This window comes from Cynocephalus volans, chromosome 13 (genome assembly GCF_027409185.1).
Source record: "Cynocephalus volans isolate mCynVol1 chromosome 13, mCynVol1.pri, whole genome shotgun sequence".
NCBI lineage: Eukaryota > Metazoa > Chordata > Mammalia > Dermoptera > Cynocephalidae > Cynocephalus > Cynocephalus volans.
This window is the reverse complement of record NC_084472.1, coordinates 98599925-98626417: the sequence shown is the minus strand read 5'-3', so window position 1 is coordinate 98626417 and position 26493 is coordinate 98599925. Positions and strand designations below refer to the sequence as shown.

At 34.5% G+C, this 26493-nt stretch overlaps 1 protein-coding gene and 1 pseudogene across 2 annotated transcripts in view; one reads left to right on the top strand and one right to left on the bottom strand.

The window, feature by feature from the left end:
- The window catches only part of SGCZ (sarcoglycan zeta), a 477366-nt gene that overhangs the window by 61932 nt on the left and 388941 nt on the right, over positions 1–26493 (bottom strand). Inside the window, exon 4 of one of the 2 annotated variants that reach the window (XM_063077240.1) lies at positions 5263–5385. The exons of the other annotated variant lie outside the window; for it this stretch is intronic. Within the exon in view, the coding sequence (XP_062933310.1) occupies positions 5263–5385 (123 nt within the window). The remainder of the gene's footprint in view (positions 1–5262; positions 5386–26493) is intronic. 2 annotated transcript variants of the gene reach the window in all.
- Positions 14042–16928, top strand: LOC134362123 (thyroid transcription factor 1-associated protein 26-like; annotated as a pseudogene).

The following is a 26493-nucleotide window of genomic DNA, read 5'->3' as shown; positions in this document are numbered from 1 at the left end:
AATTATCAAAAGCAGATAAATTTTTTTCCCAGCTATTGACAAAAAAAAAAAAAAAAAGAAAAAGAAATAGAAAAAGAAAAAAGAAAGAAAGAAAATAAGAGAGATGCAGCAGATGGGAAATTTGGAGAAGTTCAAATCATGAGAGGGGTGTAACTCACTCTTACTGGAGGCAGGATAGTTGGACAGCACGAGGAAGAATATGGGCAGTCCCTAGGGTCTGACTGACAGTCAGCAATGAAACCAAGAAACCACAAGCAATTCTAGTACACCATATTCTTTAAGTAATGTATTTTTAAAAACAGCATGATGATATGTAGGAAATCAGACTAATCACTTATACAGTGGCAAGGTAAATTATGTCTTCAAGAGATTTTGTGGATCGAAGAAAAAATCTGAATATCAAATAGAAAATTTAAATTCACTACACAGAGAATTTAGTTGTTACGGCTTGTTTTGTAAACAAGCTGTCCTCTTTTATAACTTTCCTCACATTCCACATTTCCATTATGCAATTCTATTTTCAAGAATTTTGTGTTAACAAAATAAAAATAAGAAACATTTAAATGAGAGTTTAGAAAAACAAAACAACTCAGAGAGAGGATGTCAGTGAGGTGTGCATAGGAAACAGCTTGTTTGGTGAAAATCGTGTAGTTCATTATTTATACATTTTGGAACCTGAAATCGGTTTTCACCTGGAGATATGGGGGTCTGGTGGGGTGGGACTAATTTTTAGTGTTTCTGAAATTTTTATCCTCAGTAAGTTTGAAGAGCAACTAGAAAATTGAGCAGAGTGACTGATCCAAGTGTACAAACTTGAAATGCCCCAGCAGAGAGGATTAAGTGATTGCACATTACTTTTCTCAGCCCCTGACCTAATTACATTCCTTCGGGGGCTTTTCATATGAAGCAGTTCCATCCTGTTACCTGTGGCTCATGGCATCCTCAGCATTTGGATGGCTCAAAGGAACAATGGCCCTACCTAATAGAAAGGTTGATTCCAGAGCTGACCCCATCGTGGCGGGCCAATTTAAGAGACAAGAACAAGGATGCAGAAGACAAAGTAATAAAAACAAACCAGAAAATATTGATTTTAACCTAGAAGCATGGTGTTTAATTTAAAAGACAGCTCTTCAGAAAATGCTTTCTTCTGCTGTGAAACAAGCATTGGAACTTGTCTATCCTTTCAGTCATTCAATTAGAACAGAGACAAAGGACTGATATGCTTGGCTTTCAAGCAAACACTAGGGCACTGGTTGTGTTTTACTCTTCTTTTACAAAATATTGCCAGATTTAATTGCTATTGTCTGAAAAAGAGAGAGAGAGAGAGGAGATCCTTTCTTCTCATACATTTGGCTAATTTCCTCTTTTCTCTCATAGGCAAAACAGAAATCTAAGTCAATTAATAGCTTTTAATTTAACATGAAGGTATTCTACAGGGCTAAAGGCGTTCACTTTATAAAGTTGAGTGACTTATACTTGCACTTTGTTTTCTAAGTTAGTATACGACTTGGAATACAAATGAATGTGCAGATTGCAGTTGATTGATTCTGCCTGAAAGCATTAAATTTAAGAGTCTTCTGCATGTAAAGGTTTATATCATTTATTTGCCTACTAGGTCTCAAAAGATAATTGTAGTAAGTAACTAAGTAATATCTTTGACCCATAGTAGGGAATACGAAATGAAAATTAACTTTCGAAGTGTGTATGTGTAAGCTAAAGTGTAAAACTTCTATATATTCAGTGATACAGGGAGGGCATGTTAAGGTCAAATAAGTATATATAAATTAATTCAAGCAAACTATTACTGAGGAAAGTAAGTAATGTCAAGAGCAAAACAGTACAAATTTTGAGCATGTGATTGCTCATCCTGGTGATGGGGTATTGAGCACGGTGGTGTTCAGGAGTCCCCCAGGAGTATTTGAATGTATCAGGTAAATTCTTGCTGCTTTCTAGGTAGGGCAAATGTAAATATGCTGAGCTACATTAAATCTATGAATAATTTTAGTCATAAGTGATTTTGCCTCAGGTGCGTAGACATATCCATTGTTTAAATAAATTCATTCACTTCTGTCACCCTGAAACAAAAGTCCATTTATAACATGCCATTGCTCTTAAAGTATAAAGCCAAAAGAGACTCATTTTAATTTTAATTCTTATGGATATTGCTTAAATAGAAAACTTTCATATCACAAATTTAAAATTCTAGAATAAACCTCACACAAATCTCTGGTCACATGTAATTTGAAGTCTTGTAGTCTTGTCAGTATAGCTACCAATTTAGATGAAGCACCCTGGAGTCAGTGTCTCTTTGTAGTGTTATTTGTCAAATGACTCGGGCACCACTTTAAAGTGTATGTGAGGTTACTAATCAATCTCTATGCCCTGAAATTGCATGCTATGCCATGTGCAATTTTCTTCTCTCTGCAGGTGAAATCATGAATTGTATTTGCCTTTGATATTTCAGTTTTCTTTATTTTAGAAGTATCACAGGAAAAAATAAAGCCACTATATAGTTAATATGTGGTATTCTCATAAAAGATAAGGATGTAGCAGGAATTTGAACATGTGTGTGTATGTTTGTACCTGTGTGCGTATTTGTGGGAACATGGGCTCTTCTGTGAGAAACGGAAATGTCACTGGATATTGGGGGACTTCTAATCCAACTAAATTACTCTCTAATTTAACATTTGTTTATTAACAATGTGGAGCTTTTGTATAATCAGGTTAAAAATCAGAGTTTGTGCAGCACTCTTGCATTTTTTTTGATGTTTCTTTTATCCTATGTATTACACTTCAATCTCTTACAAAAGAACATTTATTTGGATTCTGAAATTACAACCGTCTAATTATTTTATTTTATCATATAGGATCTTCTGAAAGCATATGGTACAGACTTCTATTGTAAAACTGATTAATTAAAGGTGAAGAGTAAACACAAATCTATGTGCATTATGTTTGAGACAGAGAAAGAAATGGAAAAAGAGAGCCATAGTGAGACATACCTTTTTACCCATCTGTACATGTGTACATGCATACATCACACACACACACACACACACACACACACACACACACAGCAGGGGAGGGAAGAGGAAGGGAGAGAGAGTTAGCATAGATCACTGCCCTAAGGCAAAACACCTTAGATTTTTCTGGAAGCACTTTCTCTGCCTACTCAGTCCAATTAACAGTCCAAGTACGGCAGCCAAACTACTGAGAAAAAGAAAAAGATAAAGGTAATTACCTTAAAGAAAAATTAAAAAATCCAATTAATGGGTCTAATTTTGTGAAGACAGCACTTCATAGGCACAATTATGAGACAATTCAAGGTAATATTAAGGCCAAAGGAAATTAAAATTGTATGAAATCATAAAAGCTGCCAAGAGCTCTAGAACCTCCATCTGCTTATGAATGCAAGTACCCAATAGGAATATCTGAATATGGATGAAAGAATTTTTGGATAGATGCATAATATTCTAAAATCTATCTCAGGATTATGTTGGTCACAAGGGTGTTAATCAGTGGCACTACCAAGTTTCGAGACTGTTTAATGAGGGCTGGCCACTTAGCTCACTTGGGAGAGCGTGGTGTTAATAACACCAAGGTCAACCACACCTGCCCAATCTCCCTGAGGGTGTCCCTATTTGCACACCAACCAACAACTCAAGTGTCTGTTCCCAGAGCCCTAAAGCCAATGTCCTTTCTGATTTGTCTGTGTGTTATGCCAACCTAACCCCCCATGCTTTTTTTCGTTCCCTTCCCAGCTAACTCAGGACACAAGGAGGTCAATTTGTGCTTCCAGTTCACGTCTCCTTTCCTGACCCATCCAGGGAGTCCTAAGAAAAAAATGGGCCATCATGAAGGTGGGCAGTCATGAGGACCATCTTAAACACCCACCCAGGGGTGCAAGCTCCAGTGTCCTTCAGGAGGACACTCTCACAAGAGAATGGAGGTCATGGGGACAGTGGGGGAGGAGAGGAGAGGTTGGACTCACTCCAGGGGATGACCCATGAGGATCCCCATTCAACAATTCTTGCTGAATTTCACCACCATTTAATAATACGTCTTTCTTGAAATCAACACAGGCCCTCATGGCTGGACATTAACAATATTAATATTATTTTTATTAATAAAAATAAAGAGCTAACACTTAACCACATCATCATTATGAGCGAGAACATTCTCAGCAGACATATGCACACACAGGCACATATACAGGTGTGTAATTTGAACACCAAGGTTATCATTGTCATTTTAATCATTCAGATGAAGTAAAATCAGAGGAATAAAGACTATTTTTTAAAAAACATTGAGTGGTAAAGGCAGGATTCAACCAAAACAGCATGAGACCTGAGCTTGTCTTCCGAAACTGCCATCCTAACTGCTCTCACGAGGCCCACTGGACACAATTTGACCTAAATAAATATGGCAGATATCCCAAAAGCTATTCTCAAATTCAAGTCTGGAAAACACTAAGCCAAACAAATTTTATTTCTTTTCTTTTCTTTTTCTCTAATGTACTTTAGAAAGGATTTATAGTACTTTGGGTACTTTAAATTAAAAATATTTCATCAAAATAATAGGTGTCATGGTTGCAAACTAAGAAGAGATTGTGCTTAAAACTGTCTTCACCCAATCCTTACCTACTCCCGGTCCCATAACTAACTCTCTATTTTTGGGGTTTTTTAAAATAAATATTCAGCTGCTCGTTGACTTTAATGACCCTAATATTAGAATAATAAGTTTAAAGACTTCTCAATGATATGTGTATAGCACTATTTCTTGATGTACATACTTTAAGGTTAATTCTAAACCCTAGAGAATGACAAGTTAGTTTACTTTTATTAAAATGTTTCCCCCTACTTAATCCAGAGGTTGGTATCTACGTTCTAGTTCTTCTTTCATGTATCTTTTATTTTTAAATAATGCCCCTAAATTTTATTTGTCCATAACCTTTAGTCACTTTGACACGGTCTGTGCTCTCCATCTTTCTTCCACCCACCACACCCCCTTTCCTCTACCTACCTCTGCCCAAGAGACACAGCTTTCCTTTTTTTTTTTTTTTTTTTAAATATCATCTCTTCTGCAACCACGACCAGTACCATTCATGTGAAGATGATTTGAAAATCAACTGTTGTGATGTCATGACAATATGTGAGACTCAGTTTTAGGCATGGAAATCATGTGTCCTATAAGGGAGCTCCTGGTGCAGTTGCACATTCTTTCAAGAAGTAAACAACATTCCCAAACCTCCATCTACAGTACCTGTAACTTTCAGCTTTTCAGCCCCAATGGTAATCTCATCTTCATCTGCAGAAAACAGCACCCTGCCATCTTCGCTTGCTCTCACTTCAAATCTCTTACACTGAGCTTCCACAGCGTCAGCTCCTATGGTCAGAGGAAAGGTTTAAAAATGAAACTGGTATGCAGGAAACCATTAACATTTTCTTTTGTTTAGAGAAAGAAGAGAAGTACCTATATTATTTAGTTCGTTTATCTCTAGTATGTTTTACATCTGAATTAGTATTTTAAAATGGTTCTCTTTTTCAGAATGCTGTGTAATCTGGTAAAGTATCGCTGAACTAGACTGGTTGGGGGAGCACGTGACTTCTAAATGTCTAGCATAATCCTGATAAAGTCTGTAGATTTAGCTAGTTAAAAACACTTTGCATACTTTGCATATTCACAAGGAAAGACAATGTTTGCTTTGTTCTTTTTTGCAAGCTAAAGACTTGGCATTTCACCTATCACCTGCTGGATGCTCAATAAATAACCTGTGCACCGAATGATTCTCATGTTTTCACTCCGCCATGCAAACAATACTATCCACACTTGCTACATCACAGGGTACTTATAAAGCATTATTGAATTGTGAATCTTTATTTACTCAACATTTCCTGGGTTCTAATAGTGATACTTTCCACCCTTTAATATCACTGAATTTGAATCCATTATATAACCAACCTTAAAATGATATAGAGCATATATTTTTATTTTCTTAGTGCTCACTAACCTTTCTTCCAATCAATAATTTTCTTGATTTATTGAAATGTGGTATTAAATAAATATAATTACAACATATAATTGGACATCTATTTCCAACAGATTGGCCAAATTTGCAAATTAATTCATCCACAAACCACAAAGCCAGCTCAAATATTTGGAAAAAATAATTAATTTGGAAGTTAGGAGGACTTCAGCAAGAAGATCTAACTGGGCCTTGAAGAAGATATTAAATGAGGAAGAAAATCTTGAGACAGTGGACAGGGGTGAGGAATTGATATTTCCATAACATCAATTTTTTCTTTTGGCATAAAACATTTAGCATATGGATCTCTAGCTTCCCCTCCTGTGAAGATTAAGAGCACCCCTCCCCTGCTACCTACATCAGAGGCTCTCTTCAGGTACAGCCCCGAACAGTCAGAGATGTTGGCATGCCACACTTTGTGCATACTTGTCCCATTTATCTTTAAGTACTTCCATTGCTAGATATATAATCCCCAGGAACTCAAAACATGAGATCATCTTTGTATTCCAACATATCCTCAAATTTAGAACGTGTCTGGTTTCTAGCGCACACTCATGAGACGGATGTCATATGGGTGAATGACCACTAGCCTTAAACTTCCACTTCTTTGTCCCTTAACCCCAGGTCAGCACTACTCTCCACCCCAGCCCATGGGCTTTGGGAAACTACACCTCTCTACTGTTATAGCTTCTGAGGAGCATCGAACAAGACGAAAAAAAAATGATTAGAAAGGCTGATAATGTGTAAGATCATTTCTCTGAAACAAGATGTATATTTTTCTTATATTCTAAAATTATACATGTTTTTAGTCCCACATAGAAAATTTGAAATGCCTCAACTAGGGCTGAGCTAAGTAAGATAAAACCAGTGTTAACCTTGTGGGCTGTTAATTTTAGAATAGTATGAATTGTATTTTAAAAATCGGTTATCTTTTATTTCCTCTTTTAAACAAAGACCTTTTCTTATAGAATTTAATGACAATATTGGGGAAACCCTATTGTCTTTGGTCACATTATTGTATTTGATCTTCCAAACATTATTTCAACAGCTTATGTTCGTTGGAGTGTGTTTTCATCTAATCATAGTATAACCTTCCTATGTTAAGCTTTGAGAAATAATAACCCAACTGCGTGATGTTCAAAGAAGCTGTGATTGAGACGAGTGTGTTAATAAATGAAACTTCCTCTGGGTTTTGAAGTCTCTATGTCTAAATCTATCTTCAAGGGACTAAGGTATACATTAAACCTGAACTGCTTGAATGGTATAATAGATCTTTCATATATAAAACCTTAACATTTACACTACATTGCTGTCTTCAAATACCCTCAGCTGCTGAGCTTAATTGACTTGGCATAATACTTAATGTCTTTATATGGAAGATGCTTTATTAGGATAAAAATTCTATATTTTGTGGCATATAAGCTATCAACAATATGAGAAAAGTGGTGTCTTCAAGTGAGTTGAAGTTTAATTCATTCAGTATAAATAAGCAAAGTCAAATAAGCAAACAAGAAAATATTTATGCACCCAGAATAGATGAGATGCATCTAAGCCATAAATAAAAGCATGCAGAATCATCCAATTGAAAACTAGATATAAAAATTAATACTGCTCAGTACACTTTATTCATTATATTAGCATAATTACAGAAGGCAAAATTACAAGCAATTAGCAACACATTGACAGTAAATAAATATTTTAAATCAGAAAATAATTTTGAATATATTACATACATTGCTTCTCTTTCCTGAAAATGGAAAACAGTAGATGTAATCAGAGATATAGTTAATTATTGGGAATATTTATGCTTAAAGTTAATATACTAGAGATTATGAAGCTGAAATTTATTATACGACAACATGCTTTGTGTTGTCTATCTGTTTTTCATGTTCCTAGCATCACATATTCTCTAGGCAGGGTCATGGCAGAATCCAGTTTTTCAGAAGAGCAGTAATGCCCAGCTCAATTTTATCTCAATCAACAATGCTCCAGTTTTGCAGGAAAGTGATGTGCGTGGATGACTGGGGAAGGATGTATGATTTTTTTTAGCAAATAGAGACTGGGAGATGTCACCTCTCCCCCAGGGTGACAGAGATGCAAAGGATTACTCAAAGCCTATTTCTTCTGAGCAGTGAGAAGCCCCGAAGAGGTTAATTTCCAGGAACCCTCAGGAACGAGGCATTCCTCTTCAGAAAATTAACACCAACTCTGACTCTGGTCTTCTCTCCATATTTATTCTTTAGGCAGGCAAGTTACAGAAAAGGAACATAGGTGGTTACAAAAGAACAGTAAGATAATTGTCATGGCAGCAGTCATTAGGTTTGGCTGCACCAAGGACATCTGCCCTTGGAGCCAGCAATTTTGCTGTGTTATAATTCTTTATCTGCAACAGAGATTTTAGCCTGGGGAAAGTTTTTGTCTTTCTCAAGCTTAACATTTCTATGTGTAATTTTAAAAAGTTAGGCTATACCTGAAACTACAGGGCTTTGGAAGTTAGGCCCTGTGAAATACATTTGCTTTATTAATGTTCATACACTCCACAGGGAGATGGGATTACCCGGGCAGTAGTATAAATATACTTCTTAGTCATCTTAAACACCATCTTGCTAACTAAAGTACTGAGACTAAGAGCTTCCTTAGAAAAATATTTGAGGAAGTTGGTCAAAGACTTCAAAATCAAACAAAGAGTAGTCAGGGTGAGAAGAAGGAAAAAGAATTGGCAGGAAACAGAGAGAAAAGATGAGCAAAATAATCAATTTTGTAGATGGATTGAAGTATTCAATAAATATTCAAGTATTTTCTTTAGTTCTTTTAATGTTCTCTCTGTATTCTTTAAAAAGAGTAATTGTGATGTATAATGAAGAACATGTTAATAATATTGATTTGATCACCATATACTGTACACAAATACTGATAGTCAGCTTTGTATCCCATAAATATGGATAATCAAAAATAAATAAATAACATTTTTAGGAAAAATAAATAAAAACAAACAAAACCAAAAATGACCACAAAACTAATTTTGTGTTCCTCTCAGAGACAGCTCTCTTTGGAACATTCACATTTGTTGCAGTCATATTCTATAGCCAAAGGTACTTGTGGCTGGCAGAAAGTAAGGCTTTAATAATTTAACTACTTTGCATTTTCTAAATTAAGTTGGTCAAATATCGAACTGTTTTTCTTCAATAAAACTGCTTTTCTTCAATAAAAATCTCTAAAGGGGCTCAAACAATATAGTACCACTGGTCCTCTTGGTACTATTTAGTACTGATTTAAACATAACCAGGCAAAGATCAAAATGGATACATCTGCTTATCTCTAGTGTGTTTTCTCAATCACAGCACACTGGGTCCTTTCTTCCTGTCTAATGCTGTACTTTAATTCTGTATGTCTGTCAATATGTTCAAGGTCTTGAAGAAGAGTATTATCGAAAACTTCGAAATTCCCAAAAGCAAAACAAAAATAAGCTTCAAACAGTCCACTAAGTTCTGCACTCAGAAATTCCTGATTTAGAATTACCATGGCAAAAAAAAAAAAAAAAAAAAAGGTTTAAAACAAAACAAAATAAGCTGCTTTTATGAACTATAAATGTCAATAAACACCATACTTTATTTGATTTTACACAATGTGTGTCATTAAAAACTCCCACGTGGAAAGTACCCTCTGGGGTGGGGAGAAGCCCCAGAATGAGGGAAGGGAACAGCAGGCCAGGCTGGGAGGCTTCTCCTGGAACAGGGTGTCTGCAATCCTCCTGGGATCCTGTCAGAGATAAGGCTGCCCCCAAAGCACTCCCCCTTAGGAACTGTGTTCTGTTTTGGAATTGGAGGAGTAGCCATTCTTCCTCCAGCAAATAAGGTAGCTATATGAACTCCGAAATTCAGGAAATGTTACATTCATCCTGTGTCTCCCTGCCTGTGACTCCCCTCCAACACTACAGCAATTCCTCAATAAAAGCTCATTTTTAAACTGAAATGAATTCCACTACTCTTCGCCATTTGTACTTTTTTCTTGTTTATCACTCCCTCACCCATAATCTTCATATCACATACTGCTACTCTCTATCGTCTTTATTTTTTAAAAAAATTAAAAACTTATATATATAGTCATTATGTAAGTAATTTTACCTATCACCCAGACAAATAAATAGCTATTATTACTAACACAGGTGAAATCAACACAGGTTTATACACACACACACACACACACACAGGCTGGTAAGTTTTAACAAATGTATATACTTGTGGGACTTGCATTAGTTTCCTAGGGCTGCTGTAAGAAAGTACCACAGACTGGGTGGATTAAAACAATAGAGATGCAATTGTTTTTTCACTGTTCTGGAACACAGAAATCAGAAATGAAGTCAGCAGGGCAATGCTCTCCCTAATAGCTTTAGGGAAAGATCCATCCTGGCCTCTTCCTGTCATCTGTTGGCTGCCAGGAATCCCTGGTGCTCTGTCATCACATGGTGTGCCTCACTATATGGCATTCTTTCTGTATGTCCTCTCCTCCTCTTATAGAGACTCCAGTCACACAGGGTTAGGCATCACCCTAATCCAGTAGCACCTCATTTCTACAAATATCCTTTCCAAACAAGGTCACATTCACAGGTACTAAAATGCATTTCCTGACATTTTCTTTCAAATTGTAATTAGCATCTTAAGGAGATGTATCCATCTTGAACTTCAAACACAATCATAAAAAATGAGATGGTGCAAACAATTTTCTTATTTATTTTTGTTTATGTTTCTTCTAACTTACATGCAATATAACTTGTTTAGTTGTGTAGTATCATTTGCAGATGTATTCAACTAATAGTGCAATCTCAAGGTACCAGATAACTATGAGGGTTATTCAAAAAGTTCATGTAAAGGAAAGATTCATATTATATTTAATTCTATTTTTCCATGAACATTTTGAAGTACCCTCACGTAAGCTTTATGCAAAATTTCAAAATTATTTTTTCTGTACTTTTGAAAACGTTCTACCTTGAAAATTAATTTATCACTTAAATATCATAGTGAAAGTCATTTTAAGGTACATGAATTGACTTTTTCTAATAGAAGAAAGCTTATACAGAAACCATTCCAGACACAGAATTGTATTTTTGAAAATGTTATCTAAGAGGTTTATCTTTTCTACAGAGTAACTCCCAATATATTTATTTATGCTATCATTTATGCTTTTTGATGATATTTGAGGTGTACTTATTTACATTCAGCTTTTATATAAAGTTTTTTCATATACCCTCTTGATAACAATCAGCTTTCTTGTGTCTAAAATTTATTTAGTGGAAACATGCTTTTAATGTTATAAATCAGTGAATTGAACACTAAACAAGAATAAACTTCAAGATAAACAATTTAAGATATTCTAATATAAAGTAGTTTTACTATAGTATGATCATAATAAATTATGATATTGTTAGGCAACTGTGCATTATTGATTTGTTATAGCTAATGCATATTTTTATGACTATGTGAAATTCTTAGAATTGTTTGCTTTGAAAAGTACAAGTTATGGTTCCCTAAAAAGCATCAAATAGACTTTAGTTTATGGAAAAGTAACCAGATTGGGCATTTGGATTAAAGCTCTTGTATCAGAAAGTATGATCTAGCTTGTAATGCAATAAAACAATTCTGCAAGTTTGGGTGGCTTATGTCCAGCATGGGTCAGCAGAGGTGCTTTGATCATTGTAAGCACTCAGAGATTCAAATGATGAAGGCTTCATCTCAACACATTCTTTCAAGATTGCGGCAACGAGTAAAAACATGATGAAAGATAATAAATGTTGGTGACGACGTGGAGAAAAGGGAACCCTGTACACTGCTGGTGGGAATGTAAATTAGTACAGTGATTATGGGAAAAGTATAGACGTTCAAGAAAAAACTAAAAATAGAATTACCATATGATCTAGCAATCCCACTTCTGGGTATTTACCAAAAGATTTGAAATCGTTTTGTTGAAGAGATGTCTGCATTCTCATGTTTATTGGGCCATTATGCACAATAGCCAAGTTACAGAATCAACCAAAGTGTCCATCAGCACATGAATGGATAAAAAAAAATGTGGTATATGTATGAAATGAAATACTACTCAGCCTCTCAACAAAAAAAGGAAGTTCTGACATTTGCAACAACATAGGTGGAATTGGAGAAGGTTGTGCTAAGAGTAATAAGTCAGGAACAGAAAGACAAATACCACATGTTCTCACTTAAATGTGAAATCTAAAGCAACTGAAGTGATAGAAGCATAAAATAAAATGGTGGTTATAGCTGTGGGGGAGTGAGAGGAATGGGGAAATGATGCACAATGGGTACAAAATCTCAGTTAGACATGAAGAATATTTTTTTCTTTTTTTGCATTCTATTGCATAGAGTGGTAAATATAGTTAATAATAGAATATTGTACATTTCAAAATTGCTGACAATAAATTTCAAATATTCCCACCCCCCAAAATGTGAAGTATTTGGAATGATGGATATGTTAACTAGCTTGATTTAACTATTCTACATTATATTCATAAATTATAACATTATTTTGTACTCCATAAATTTATGCAATTATTAATTGTCAATTTATAATTTAAAAAATTATACTGTCAAGTCTGTTTTCAAATATGTAGGAGCGTGCAATCCTACCACTAAGCTGAAAGGAAAAGACTGTTGTTTAAAAGCCACACTGCTCAAAGGTCATGATGAAAAATGAGCATTGAATTTATTTTCTCAGGTAAACAACCATAAAACCAGGCAAAATGTATGCAGTGATTATTTTTTAGATATTTGACAAAAGACAGAACAGGGTGGTGATCTTTGAGATAAGGAAACACAAGTGACCTTCCCATTCACTTCAGGTATCTTCTTAGGGACCATTTGCAAATCACAGCACAGGGAAAAAGAGCCCAGTGCTGTTGGTGGGTAAAGGAAAGAGAGATCAGACTTCAGGAATGTTGAGGGGGACAGAATTTGTGGGGCAATGTGATAGAGAACGTGAGCTGAGCTTAGAAAGAACCCCAGAAATCTATGTGGGATACTCTTAAGTGTATGTCCAGCTGATTATTAGAAAACAATTAGTAGGGAATTTGTGAGATAAGCAAAGATTACAAATGTTGTAGAATCCTAGATGTTTGACTTCCAACCAATTAGAGTGCAGATACTTTCCTGGGTGTCCTGGGCACTGAGCTGAGACCCCAGAATGCCACCATTTTGAAATAAAGCTATTTTTGCCCTGGCATAAGGACTACTCTAAATCCACTCTAGCAAGTCTATAACCAAACCTGAACAGGATCAAACTGATATGTCATAAATTAACTTCCTGCCCTGAAAACATTAACAGCATTCTTTAAAAGAAGGCAACCTAAATACATTCTTAAAAGAAAACAAAATCACTAGACAAGCAAAGAAGCAGTAAAATGTGACCCTAACCAGGAGAAAATCAGTAATAGAAACAGACCTAGATTTGTCCCAAATGCTAGAGTTATTAAACAAAGATTTGAGGAAGTTATGATAAAGATGTTCGAAGGTGTAAACGAAGATGGACATAATGGAAGAAGAGAAGAGGAACCTCAGCAGAGCAATTAAGTTAAAGAAAGAAGATAAATGAAATGCACAGAATGGAAAAATTCCATGTCTTAACTGGGGAAAAAAAATCACTAAATAGACTAAATTGGCATATTATAGTCTGGAGATGAATCAGTTAACATGAAAAGACGTGTAGAGCAACTATCCAAAATGAAACATGGAGAGAAACCAACACTGGAAAAGCATAAATATGCCTCAGAAAAGAGGATTTGCTAAAAAGCCAATAGAGGAGATACAATGCAGCACTAAAAAGTACTCAACTGGTGGAACTGGGGCAGGAATGGAGGACAGAAGGAACAAAAAATAGCGGAAATAAACAGGACCCAGACAGCAAGATGGCCTACAAGGGAAACATACAAATAACTGCATTTTAAATATAAATGGACAGGTTTTCTGGAGACTTAATAGGCCCACCATGGGGCCAGCAGCAAGGTGGTGAACTGCTGGTTTGGGGACACGTGGCAAAGGGGTTTCTCCAGCTGGATGCAGGAATGAGAACGTGAACCAGAGGACATAGCGGCCTAACCATCCACAAACGCTCGTGGTACAAGGCTTTGCATTTCGAAGAAAACTGAAGACACACTGGGAGGAAAAGAAGGCTCAAACATCACAGGAATCCCAGTTCACAGACTGTGACCCAGATCATCTGAAACACCTCTCTCGTATTTAGCAGAAGAGGAAAGACTCAGGAAACAGCTAAGAAAAGTGGACCACCCTTTGTCAGTAGAACAATTTGACCAGCCTTCGCCTGAAGAAGAGTGTAGCATTGATCAGACTTCATTTGAATGAAGATCAATGTAGCCTCTGCCAGAATGTAGCAAAACAGTAAACTCCTTTACTCTTCCAAAGAAAAACAAAAAAGAAAACATCAAATCAAAAAACACAGGAAGAGCTGACCTCGTGGGCTCCAACCCCTGGCTGCCCTGCAGTCCCTCCCTGGGTGAAGAAAGGCAAAGCAATAACTCCAAAACATAGTAACAAAGCTTTGAGACCTCCCTTTGGTGAGTGTGTTGTAAAGAGAGCTAAACAAAGGATAGCTCTACAAAGACGGGAAGATGAACTCAGCAGAAGAAAGACCCATAAAGGACTATTTGTTGAAAATACTGTTGACTTAAGGACCCACCTTCAGAATTCTACTACATTAACGAATACAAACCAGCTCCTGGAATCAGCTTAGTAAATGAAGCTACCTTTGGTTGTTCCTGCACAGATGGCTTCTTTGAGAAATGTCTTGCTGATGCTGGAGTTCTTTTGTCTTATAACAAAAACCAGCAAATTAAAATCCCACCTGCTACCCCATCTATGAATGCAACTCAAGGTGTCAATGTGGATCTGATTGTCCCAATAGTATTGTACGAAAAGGTACAAGATATTCACTTTGCATCTTTCAAACTAGCAATGGCTGTGCTGGGGTGTAAAAACCCTTGTGAAGATTAACAGAATGAGTTTTGTCACGGAATATGTTGCAGAGGTAATCACAAGTGAAGAAGCTGAAAGATGGGAGTTACATGACAACAAAGATCATATATCTCTTTGATCTGGACTATAAATCTGAAGTATTCACAGTAGATGCAGCCTGATATGGAAAATGTCTCATTTTGTGAATCACAGTTGTGACCCAACTCTTCAGGTGTTCAATGTTTTCACTGATAACCTTGATACTTGTCTTTCCCGAATAGCATTATTTTCCATGAGAACCATAAATCCTGGAGAAGAGATGACTTTTGATTATCAAATGGAAGATTCTGAAGGTGTATCTTCAGATTCTATTGACCATGGCCCAGCCAAAAAGAGGGTCCGAACTGTATGCAAATGTGGAGCTGTGACATGCAGAGGCTCCCTCAACTGAATTTTCAGGAAATAGAGCTGATAATAATTGTAGTTTTGTTTTTTGTAATTGTTAACATTTTTAAAAAGTAAGTATTTGGGACTCTTTTTTTTTTTTTTTAATTTTTATTTTGTCGATATACATTGTGGCTGATTATTGCTCCCCATCACCAAAACCTCCTTCCCTCCTCCCTCCTCCCTCCCCCCCAACAATGTCTTTTCTGTTTGCTTGTCATATCAACTTCAAGTAATTGTGGTTGTTATATCTTCTCCCCCCCCCGTTCTTTTTTTTTTTATATTATCAAGAATATACCTATGTTAATTTCCAGTTCATGCTTCAAGACATTTGCCAAATGCATTATTGATGCTTCCGAAGAGGGAAACAGGGTCACACAGACTGATTTGAAGATGCATATTTAGTGATTAGATACCAAATATGGAAGGTGAACTAATTAGCCATCAGCATATGCATGCTTAAGAAATCTATGTGAATAGAAAAATGCCTCCTTCAGTGTTTGAAAAGTGTTAAACTAATAATACGGTAACAATTGCTGAGATCAAACATTCAACTTGCCATGCACCCTGAGTTTGTAGAAATAATTTGGGCAAATACACAAGTTCTGTTTTTGTAACTGTATTGTCATTTTTGTTTAATACTCATTGTATTTGAGACAAGTAGGTGACACTGAATTTTAAACTCTATTTTCTACTGTTTCATTAAAACATTGGCATCTTAATGATGTAGAGATTTAAGGCATCAAACTGAATTTTAAAAATTTTAATTTCAGTTTGATTTCATGTTTTGAAGCAGTCTAGACCATTATGAAGAGGTGTATGTCTGAACCTGTAATTCTGAAATTTTTTTTAATCCTGTAGAAGAAAATTCTTCAAAAAGCTCTAGAAGTCCAGAATGGCTGGCCATTGTGCTTCTTTGAAATGACAGGACAGTGGGACCAGGAGGGTTTTTTGGAGTGACAGACAGGGGAAATAGAGCAATTTAAGGGCTCCTTTTAATAACATGAATTAGGAGATCCATGTTGAGTACCTCTGGCCCAAACTGTAAGATGAGGTACCTGGGGAGCAGCTGTACCTGATGATAATGTAATGTATGTAAACTTTACATTCTCTCAATTTTGGGCAGTTCTACCATTTCATTTCCACCAAATTAATTTCTTTTTATATTTCCTGCAGCCTCTTAAAAAGTAATCTATGTTTTGAACTGATATTTGTTTTATATTTGAATTTTTTAGATGTGAAAAAGCTAAACTTGGCTAAATTAAAAAATAAGTGCAAGAAGAACACAAACAGATACAAACTAAGTGTGCTGCTAAGAAACAGGAATTTGAGAGTAGAAAGCAAGAGTGAGCAGAAGCTCAAAGGCACTACAAAAGGAAGAATTGGAATTGTTCAAAATAATGAGCAAAAAGACTAAAAAGGGCCAACCAAACTTGAGTTTACAAATGGAGCATGTTCTTCAAAAAATACAAGAAAAAAATTAAACCAGACATTTTGTCTTTAAGGATTAAAAATATCTGCTTTCTTTTTGTTGCTTTTGTGTATGTAATAGATGCCTCCTAACAATGAACTAAATCTGTCAACATAAACTGGATTGTTAAGCCACACTAAAGGTAAAATGTCAAAATACTTTTGTTCTCGTAAAAGAAAAAATTCTATATGCTCTACATAATATGACATGTTTCGTATATATTTGCCTCTGAAGGAAGGTTGGCCTGAAGAACTGAAAGAACCTTCTATTTGGGAGATAGGCTCAAGCATGTAATACTTTTGTACCATATAAAATTTGTGTGAAATAAAATTTTTTGAAAAAAAGGAGCAAAGCTTTCAATAAAGCATATCCATGAAATGTTTATAGTGGGATGGATTTTCCAGATACCTGAGAGCAGGATATCTAGGTGTTGAAATGGAAGTAATTAGCTTGCTATTGTAAGATCTTTTAAATGATGATGGAAACCCAGCAGTACTGCAGCAAGAATTAATCTTTCCTGATCCTGTGAAAGCCTATACTGTAAGCTCATTGTCACTGTGTCATTTCTATGGGTATCCTTGTGAGCTGAAGTAAACTACCAGGATAACTGCTTCTCCTGCCTCCCAATGGCAGCAAAATGAGAAAGACTTTGCTATAGTAACAAAAAGACTGATCAATAATTTGTAAAGCATTTGTAAAACTTGTAAAACATTGCATAATAAAGTTTTAAAAAATACATATAAATGGGCAAACACTAAACACTATAATAAAATTTTTAAAAACTAAGTTTACAATTCTTGCAAGGAATACATTTTAAATATAAAAACAGATATGCTAAAACACGACTGGAAAATTATAATGATAAGAAACTGGAATGGTTATTTTAGTAACTTCAAAGTAAACTTCAATGCAAGAGGGATTAGTGGAGATAACAAAAAAGCTACTTCTTATTGATAAGAACATTGAAAAATATTCTTCAAAGAACACACATAAAAATGTAACAGAAGAAAAAAAAGAAATAGATAAATCCAACCCAATACAATTTTGATAATTCAAAAAATTGTATGAAAAAGTAAATGACCTGGAATAGATAAGATAATATTAAAAAAGAGGAACAAAATTGAAGGACTTTATAGTACTTATTTTCAAGATATACTATAAAACTACGTTGATTGAGGCAGTGTGACATAAGAACAGGAATTATGTTGGTTTATCAGAATACTGATCCATAGATTCAACGTGCATGGTCTTATGTATATGGCCGGTGGATTATTTTTATAAGAATGCCAAGCAATTTTATGGAGAAGAGAAAATCTGTTCAAAAGATACTGCTGAAACACGTGGGCATACATTTTCTTCTATTATATATTTACTGAGGGTTCCTGACAGAGAGAAGAGTATGAATGAAACACACAAATTCATGATGAAAAGATGAAAGACACAAATTCAGGAAGTTCAATATATGCTAATCCCACTCCCAAGAAATAAAGTCATCTCCTAAGCATGTTTTAGTGAATATGCAGAACACCAAAATAAAAAAGAAACAACATTCAGAGAATAAAGATGAATTACCTTCAAAGAGCAATATTTAACCAAACACTGACCTCTCAACACAAAACCAACAAACAATCAAAAAGACATGTTATGTTAGTTATTTTATTAGTTTGCCAGGGCTGCTGATCCTCAAACTTGGCTCTTAATAAACTGATTTATTCCTGATTTTTTCTAAGGACTCTGAAGGTAGGATTTGTTCCAGACCTTTTTTCTTCCAATATCTCTTCACAAAATCTTCCCTCCGTATATATCTCTGTTTCCAAACGTACTCCTTTTTATAAGGACAGCATTTATATTGTATGATCTGTCCTAAAGATCTCATTTTAACTTGATTATCTCTATCTTCAAATAAGACCCCGTCTCCAAATAAAGTTATATTCTGAGATACTGAGAGTTAAGACTTCAACATATAAATTCTGGGGTGTGGGGGGGGAATATAATGCAATCCATAAAAGATATCTGCATGTCCTGGAAAAAAAAATGCCAATCTAAGATTTGATTTCTAGCAAAATCATTGGTTAAGATTGAAACTAAGGCATTTTCAGACCAACAAAACCTGTGCAAACTCATCATTAACAAATTCATTTCAAGAAAGTAAAGGCGAGTCAGGAGAAAGGAAACTATCACAGATCAAAAATCAGAGATGGACGAGGACATTTTTAAAAAATCATAGTGAATAATATATGAGTAAATTTATAAGCCTTAAATATGCTATATAAAGCAATAATAATGGCATCTTGTTCAGTTTAAAAAATATAAAGATATAAAATGCATATAAATAATGGAAAACACATTAAGAGGAGAATAACTTACAAGTCAAGCATTATAAGGCAGCATTATCTCAAACTATCTTAAGATACCAAATAATTTTAGACCTTCATAAATTAAAATTTCACTTTTAATTTGTAGAATAACTACTAAAACACAGAGGAATAACAGAGAAATAAATTCTAAATTAGTACAGGAAAAAAGTCATTACTAAAAATAATAGTCAGGTAATTTAAAAAATATGCCACAAGGAAGGGCAGCAAAACAGAAGCAGGAGATTGAAAGTGTAAGATAAGATGACATGGTGGCTTGATACCCAAATACATCAGTGATTACACTCAATACAAATGGATTAAACACCCCAGTTTAAAAATCAGCTATTATCAGGCTAGATTTATAAACAAATTCAACCACTGGAAGTTTATATCATAGAGAACAAAAACATAAAATAGAAAAAAAATTAAATTCAGAAGGCAGAAAGTGCTATACTATGCAAATAGTAAGTGGAAGAAGGCTGATGTTCCTACAGCTAAAAAGCATTAATATATGTATAAAGTGATTCTGGGATTATACTACACATTTACTAAAAAATTGTTTATATGTATGGTGGGTGTGTGTGCCTGCATATACTGAAAGGAATGATAATATCATTTTAAAGTTGCCATAGTCAAAATGTATGCTGACATAGCTTTTCTAAATATATAAATTGTGATTATATTGGCAGTAGGAAGGCTTTTTTCAAAGATCTTTCTATGAAAGATTATGTCCTATAGGTAGTCTGTCAAAATCTTTTCTTCTATATAGTTATTCTTAAGTCAAATTTTCCTCTTTGACAAGGAAATGCATTTACATGATGCTGAAGTTAAAAGCCAAACGTATATCAGGAAAATCTCACTTTTACCCCAGCCCCATGAATCTTTTTCTGTCATTTCTCCTAAATGGAACAATTTTGTTGTTCCTTGTGAATTGTTTTTCATTTTTAGCAAATGCAAGTGCAAATCATTTTCTCCATCTTTTTTAAACAAAATGCAGTATGGATTTTACAGTGTTTATCCATTGCTTTTCATATAACTGTACTTCACTTTTACATATTATTTTTCAGTTCATGACAATGTAAATGAATGACAGGATATAATAATGCAGACATTCAAGCTTGTTTAGCTTTAGTCTGGTTCAACATGTGTTTATTTTACATTTGCATAATGTTATTCTGATAAGTTGTAACTGTTTACGGTTTAATAAGAAAAAGTCTATCTTGAACGACATGTTTTATTAATCATTTTAATGAATAGATTGGTAGCATGTTAATTAAATTTTCACATGACAATAAAACGAGAGAAATAGCTACAAAGGACACTCAGAATTTCAAAGGATCTTGACAAGTCAGCAAGATGGGATAATAGTTTTTTAAATAAACATTGAAACAAACAAGTAGAATATATTTTGAATGGAAATATAGAGACGTTCTTTGAAAAACTACACAAAAATAAAATATGGAGGAGGAAATTTGTCAACATTTGTGAACAAGTTTTATTTGTTAGAAAACTATGTCAGATGACTTTAAGACATAAATATCATCTTAGACTGTATAAATAGAAATGCAATGCTGATGAGCAAGAAAATGATCACGCTGAACTCTGAATTGATTAAACCATTTCTGTCTGGATTATTGTATCTTATTCTGGGCATTTTTTGATGGCTGATTGCTGATGTGAATTTAAAATGTGAGCAGAGTAAGATCATTCCTGTTAGTGAAGAGATATAAAACTCAGTCAGTACTGTAAGATTATTATCAAAAGTCTAGTACAATCTTAGTTTGAATTAATGAGAGTGTTACATAAAGAAGAGAGGATGAGAGCTCCACACATATTAGTCATACTTTAGTGTAGTGTTCAGTTATGTTTTGGGCTCTGAGATTAAGAAGGATATTAATATGGCAGGGAATAATTTAAAATAATAATCAAAATCATAAAGAAATATTTATGCTTCTGTCCAAGATGGAATATCTGGGATCAGATTTACTCTCTCATCTAAAACAACAACAAAACAAACTACATGAAACTATGGCTTTGAAGACCTTGGACATCAGGACATTAAGGAGAGTGATACATAAGACACAGAAACACTCCAGGTTAGCCATAAAATTACTGCAGATTATGCCTTAAAAGGCCTGGGAGTAGCTCCTGATACATTTGGAAAACACACACACACACACACACACACACACACACACACACATGCACACACGTACGTAATTCATGGGATACTGGTACAGTACTCAAGAAAATTTTGAATCATAATTCATAATGGGGAATGATTAGTCATAGATCTAGCAATGCCGCAGATCTGCCAAAGGAACCTCAAGTGCAGGATCCAGAAGGGTCAATCTGTTTTCAACTAACTTAACTGCAACCAGAACAAAGTTTGAGAATACTTATAGAAATGCAAAAATATCCAGCACTAAAAAATATTAAAATGTACCATGTTTCAAATCAAACATTGAAAGATTATTAGGCATGAAAAGAAGCAGAAAACACATACCATAATGAGGATAATGGTCAATCAAAAATGACCCAGAACTGACAGAAATGATCAAATATGCAGAAAAGGACATTAAAACATTTATTATAACTGTATGCTGAAAAGTTTGAGACATGAATAAAAAAGACCCAACTCAAACTTCCAGAGATTAAAAAAAATTACAATGAAATGAAAAATACACTAAATGTGATTAACAGCAGATTGGACATTGCATAAGAAAAGATAAGTGAACTCGGGTCATAATAAGACATACATACACAAGAAATAGAATTTAAAAAATGAGAACATCAGTGATTTTAATACGACTTCATGCGAGTTCATATACTTTGAAATGGAGTCCCTGAAAGAGAAGAGGGACTGAGGACAGAAAAAATATTTGCAGCAACAATGAGCAATATTTTTCTGTTTCATGAAAACTATGAACCTACATCTCAACAAATCCTAAACACAAGAATGCTAAGAAAATGACACCAAATAAAAACATAATCAAATTGCTCAAAACAAGCGATGCAGTGAGGATTTTAAAAGCAGTCATAAATAAAAAACCTTTTATAGAGAGAGTAACAAAGATAAGGAAGCAGCTGATTCATGCTGGAAACAATGCAAGGGGTGAGACAGGAAAGCAGTATCTTTAAAGTAACAAATGAAAACAAAGACAAAAACAAACATAAAACACTGACAACCCCAAATTCTATAACTAATGAAAATGTCTTCAAACAAAAAGTAAAAAAGTCAATAACTGATTTTAAAAAACTGAACAATTTATCAAAAGCAATCTTCTATAGGGAACATTAAAGGAAGTTCTTCAGGGAGAAGGCAAATATCAGATGGAGATATGAATCTATACAGAGGAAAAAAGAGTAATGGAAATTACATGAGTAAATACAATTTTCTTATCATGTAAACTGTTTAAAAGATAACTCTTTAAACAAAAATAATAACCATGTATTTTGTATTTTGGAGTTTAAAATTGTGCATAAAATGTTTCACTACAGTATTCTAGAAACAGGATGGGGAGAAATAAAAGTGTACTATTCTACTAGTATAAGTAATAGTATTTCAACTATTGAAATGGTATAATATTACCTGAAGGTAGACTATGGTAAGCTGAAGATGTATATTATGAACATTAAAGCAACCTGAAAAATAATGAAGCAAATAAGCGAATAAGGAGATAAAATACAAAATACTCAATTACTGTAAACAAAGACAGAAAAGAAATTAAAAGGAAAGTGAAAAAGGGATAAATAGAAAACAAACAGCAAGATGATAGATTTAAACCTATCTATATCAATTGTATATAAATTATTCAAAAAAGACTGGCAGATTGGATGAAAATCAAGACCCAACTATAGTCTACCTACAAGAAATCCATGTTAAATAAAAAGACATAAATAGGTTAGAAGTAGAAGGCTCTAAAAAGGTATGACATGCTAACTCTAGTCAAATAGAAACAAGAGTAACTATTTCAATATCAAATAAAGTCTGTTATAGAGCAAAGCATATTACTAGAAATAGAGAAAATCATTTGATAGTGATAAAGGGATCGATTCATTTAGGGAACAAAAATAATCCTGAAGTTCCATACATTTAATGACAAAGTTACAAAATACGTGAAGGAAAAATGCATAGAACTGAAAAAAACCCCAAAATTATAGTCAGAGATTTCAAACTCTACTTCAAAATAATATAATATAACAAGTAGACAAAAAATCAGCAAGGACGTATTAAGCTTGAACAACACAAATAACTTGACGTAATTGTCATTTAAAGAAAATGCTAAGCCAATGAAACAGAATACAATATTTTTTCAAGTACACAAGTAAAATTTTCCAAGATACAACATATTTTAGTTCATAAAGTTTCTCAATATTTCTGGATTCTCTATTCTATTCCATTGGTCAGTGTGTCTGTTTTTATGCCAGTACCATACTGTTTTGGTTATTATAGCTTTGTAGTATAGCTTAAAGTCAGGCAGTGTTATGACTCCAGCTTTATTTTTTTTGCTCAGCATTGCTTTGGCTATGCGTGGTCTTTTATTGCTCCATATAAATGTCTGGATAGTTTTTTCCAATTCTGAGAAAAATGTCTTTGGAATTTTGATGGGGATTGCATTAAATTTGTATATCACTTTGGGTAGTATGGACATTTTCACTATGTTGATTCTTCCAATCCAAGAGCATGGGATATCTTTCCATCTTCTTGTATCCTCTCTAATTTCTCTCAGCAGTGGTTTGTAGTTCTCATTATAGAGATTTTTCACCTCCTTGCTTAACTCAATTCCTAAGTATTTTATTTTTTTGGTGGCTATTGTAAATGGGCAGGCTTTCTTGATTTCTCGTTCTGCATGTTCACTATTGGAGAAAAGAAATGCTACTGATTTTTTGTGTTGATTTTGTATCCTGCTACTGTGCTGAAATCATTTATCAATTCCAGCAGGTTTTTTTGTAGAGGTTTTAGGCTGTTCGATATATAGGATCATGTCATCTGCAAACAGGGACAGTTTGACTTCATCTTTTCCAATCTGGATGCCCTTTATTTCCTTCTCTTCTCTGATTGCTCTGGCTAGTACTTCCAACACTATGTTGAATAGGAGTGGTGAGAGTGGGCATCCTTGTCTAGTTCCTGTTCTTAAAGGAAAAGCTTTCAGCTTTTCCCCATTCAGGATGATATTGGCAGTGGGTTTGGCATATATGGCTTTAATTATGTTGAGATATTTTACCTTTATACCTAACTTATAGAGGGTCTTTGTCATGAATGAGTGCTGAACTTTATCAAATGCTTTTTCAGCATCTATAGAGATGATCATATGGTCCTTGTGTTTGAGTTTATTAATATGGTGTATCACATTTATTGATTTGCATATGTTGAACCAACCTTGCATCCCTGGGATGAATCCCACTTGATCGTGATGAATAATTTTACGTATGTGTTGCTGTATTCTGTTTGCTAGTATTTTAGTGAGGATTTTTGCATCTATATTCATCAAGGATATCGGCCTGTAGTTTTCTTTTTTGGTTATATCTTTACCTGGTTTTGGTATCAGGATGATGTTTGCTTCATAGAATGAGTTTGGGAGATTTGCGTCCGTTTCAATCTTTTGGAATAGAAATCAACCCACACACTTACTTCCAACTGATCTTTGACAAAGGCACCAAGCCTATTCACTGGGGAAGGGACTGCCTCTTCAGCAAATGGTGCTGGGATAACTGGATATCCATATGCAGGAGAATGAAACTAGATCCATACCTCTCACCGTATACTAAAATCAACTCAAAATGGATTAAGGATTTAAATATACACCCTGAAACAATAAAACTTCTTAAAGAAAACATAGGAGAAACACTTCAGGAAATAGGACTGGGCACAGACTTCATGAACACGACCCCAAAAGCACGGCAACCAAAGGAAAAATAAACAAATGGGATTATATCAAACTAAAAAGCTTCTGCACAGCAAAAGAAACAATTAACAGACTTAAAAGACAACCAACAGAGTGGGAGAAAATATTTGCAAAATATACATCTGACAAAGGATTAATATCCAGAATATATAAGGAACTCAAACAACTTTACAAGAAGAAAACAAGCAACCCAATTAAAAAATGGGCAAAAGAGCTAAGTAGGCATTTCTCTAAGGAAGATATACAAATGGCCAACAGACATATGAAAAAATGCTCAACATCACTCAGCATCCGGGAAATGCAAATCAAAACCACACTGAGATCCCATCTAACCCCTGTTAGGATGGCTAAAATCCAAAAGACTCTGAACGATAAATGCTGGCGAGGTTGCGGAGAAAAAGGAACTCTCATACATTGTTGGTGGGACTGCAAAATGGTGCAGCCTCTATGGAAAATGGTATGGAGGTTCCTCAAACAATTGCAGATAGATCTACCATACGACCCAGCTATCCCACTGTTGGGAATATACCCAGAGGAATGGAAATCTTCAAGTCGAAGGTAACCTGTTCCCCAATGTTCATCGCAGCACTCTTTACAATAGCCAAGAGCTGGAACCAGCCCAAATGTCCATCATCAGATGAGTGGATACGGAAAATGTGGTACATCTACACAATGGAATACTACTCAGCTATAAAAACGAATGAAATACTGCCATTTGCAACATCACGGATGGACCTTGAGAGAATTATATTAAGTGAAACAAGTCAGGCACAGAAAGAGAAATACCACATGTTCTCACTGATTGGTGGGAGCTAAAAATTAATATATAAATTCACACTCACACACACACACACACACACACACAAACGGGGGGGGGAAGAAGATATAACAACCACAACTACTTGAAGTTGATACAAGAAGCAAACAGAAAGGACATTGTTGGTGGGGAGGGGGGGAGGGAGAAAGGAGGGAGGTTTTGGTGATGGGGAGCAATAATCAGCCACAATGTATATCGACAAAATAAAACTTTAAAAAATAAATAAATAAATAAATAAATAAAAATAAAAAAAATAAAAAAATAAAAAATAAAGTTTCTCAATAAATTTAAAAAGTTTCAAGCCAAAAAATTATGTTATGATAACAATATATATAATGAAATAAGAAATAGAAATTATGAGCAAAAAAGATCCAAAAAATTCCTCCAAATTTGGAAACTAAATAATATGCTTTGGTATAACCCATGAGTCAAAGAAGAAACAAAAAGTAGAAAGTATTTAGAACTGAATGAACACAAAAATAAAACATAAGAGAA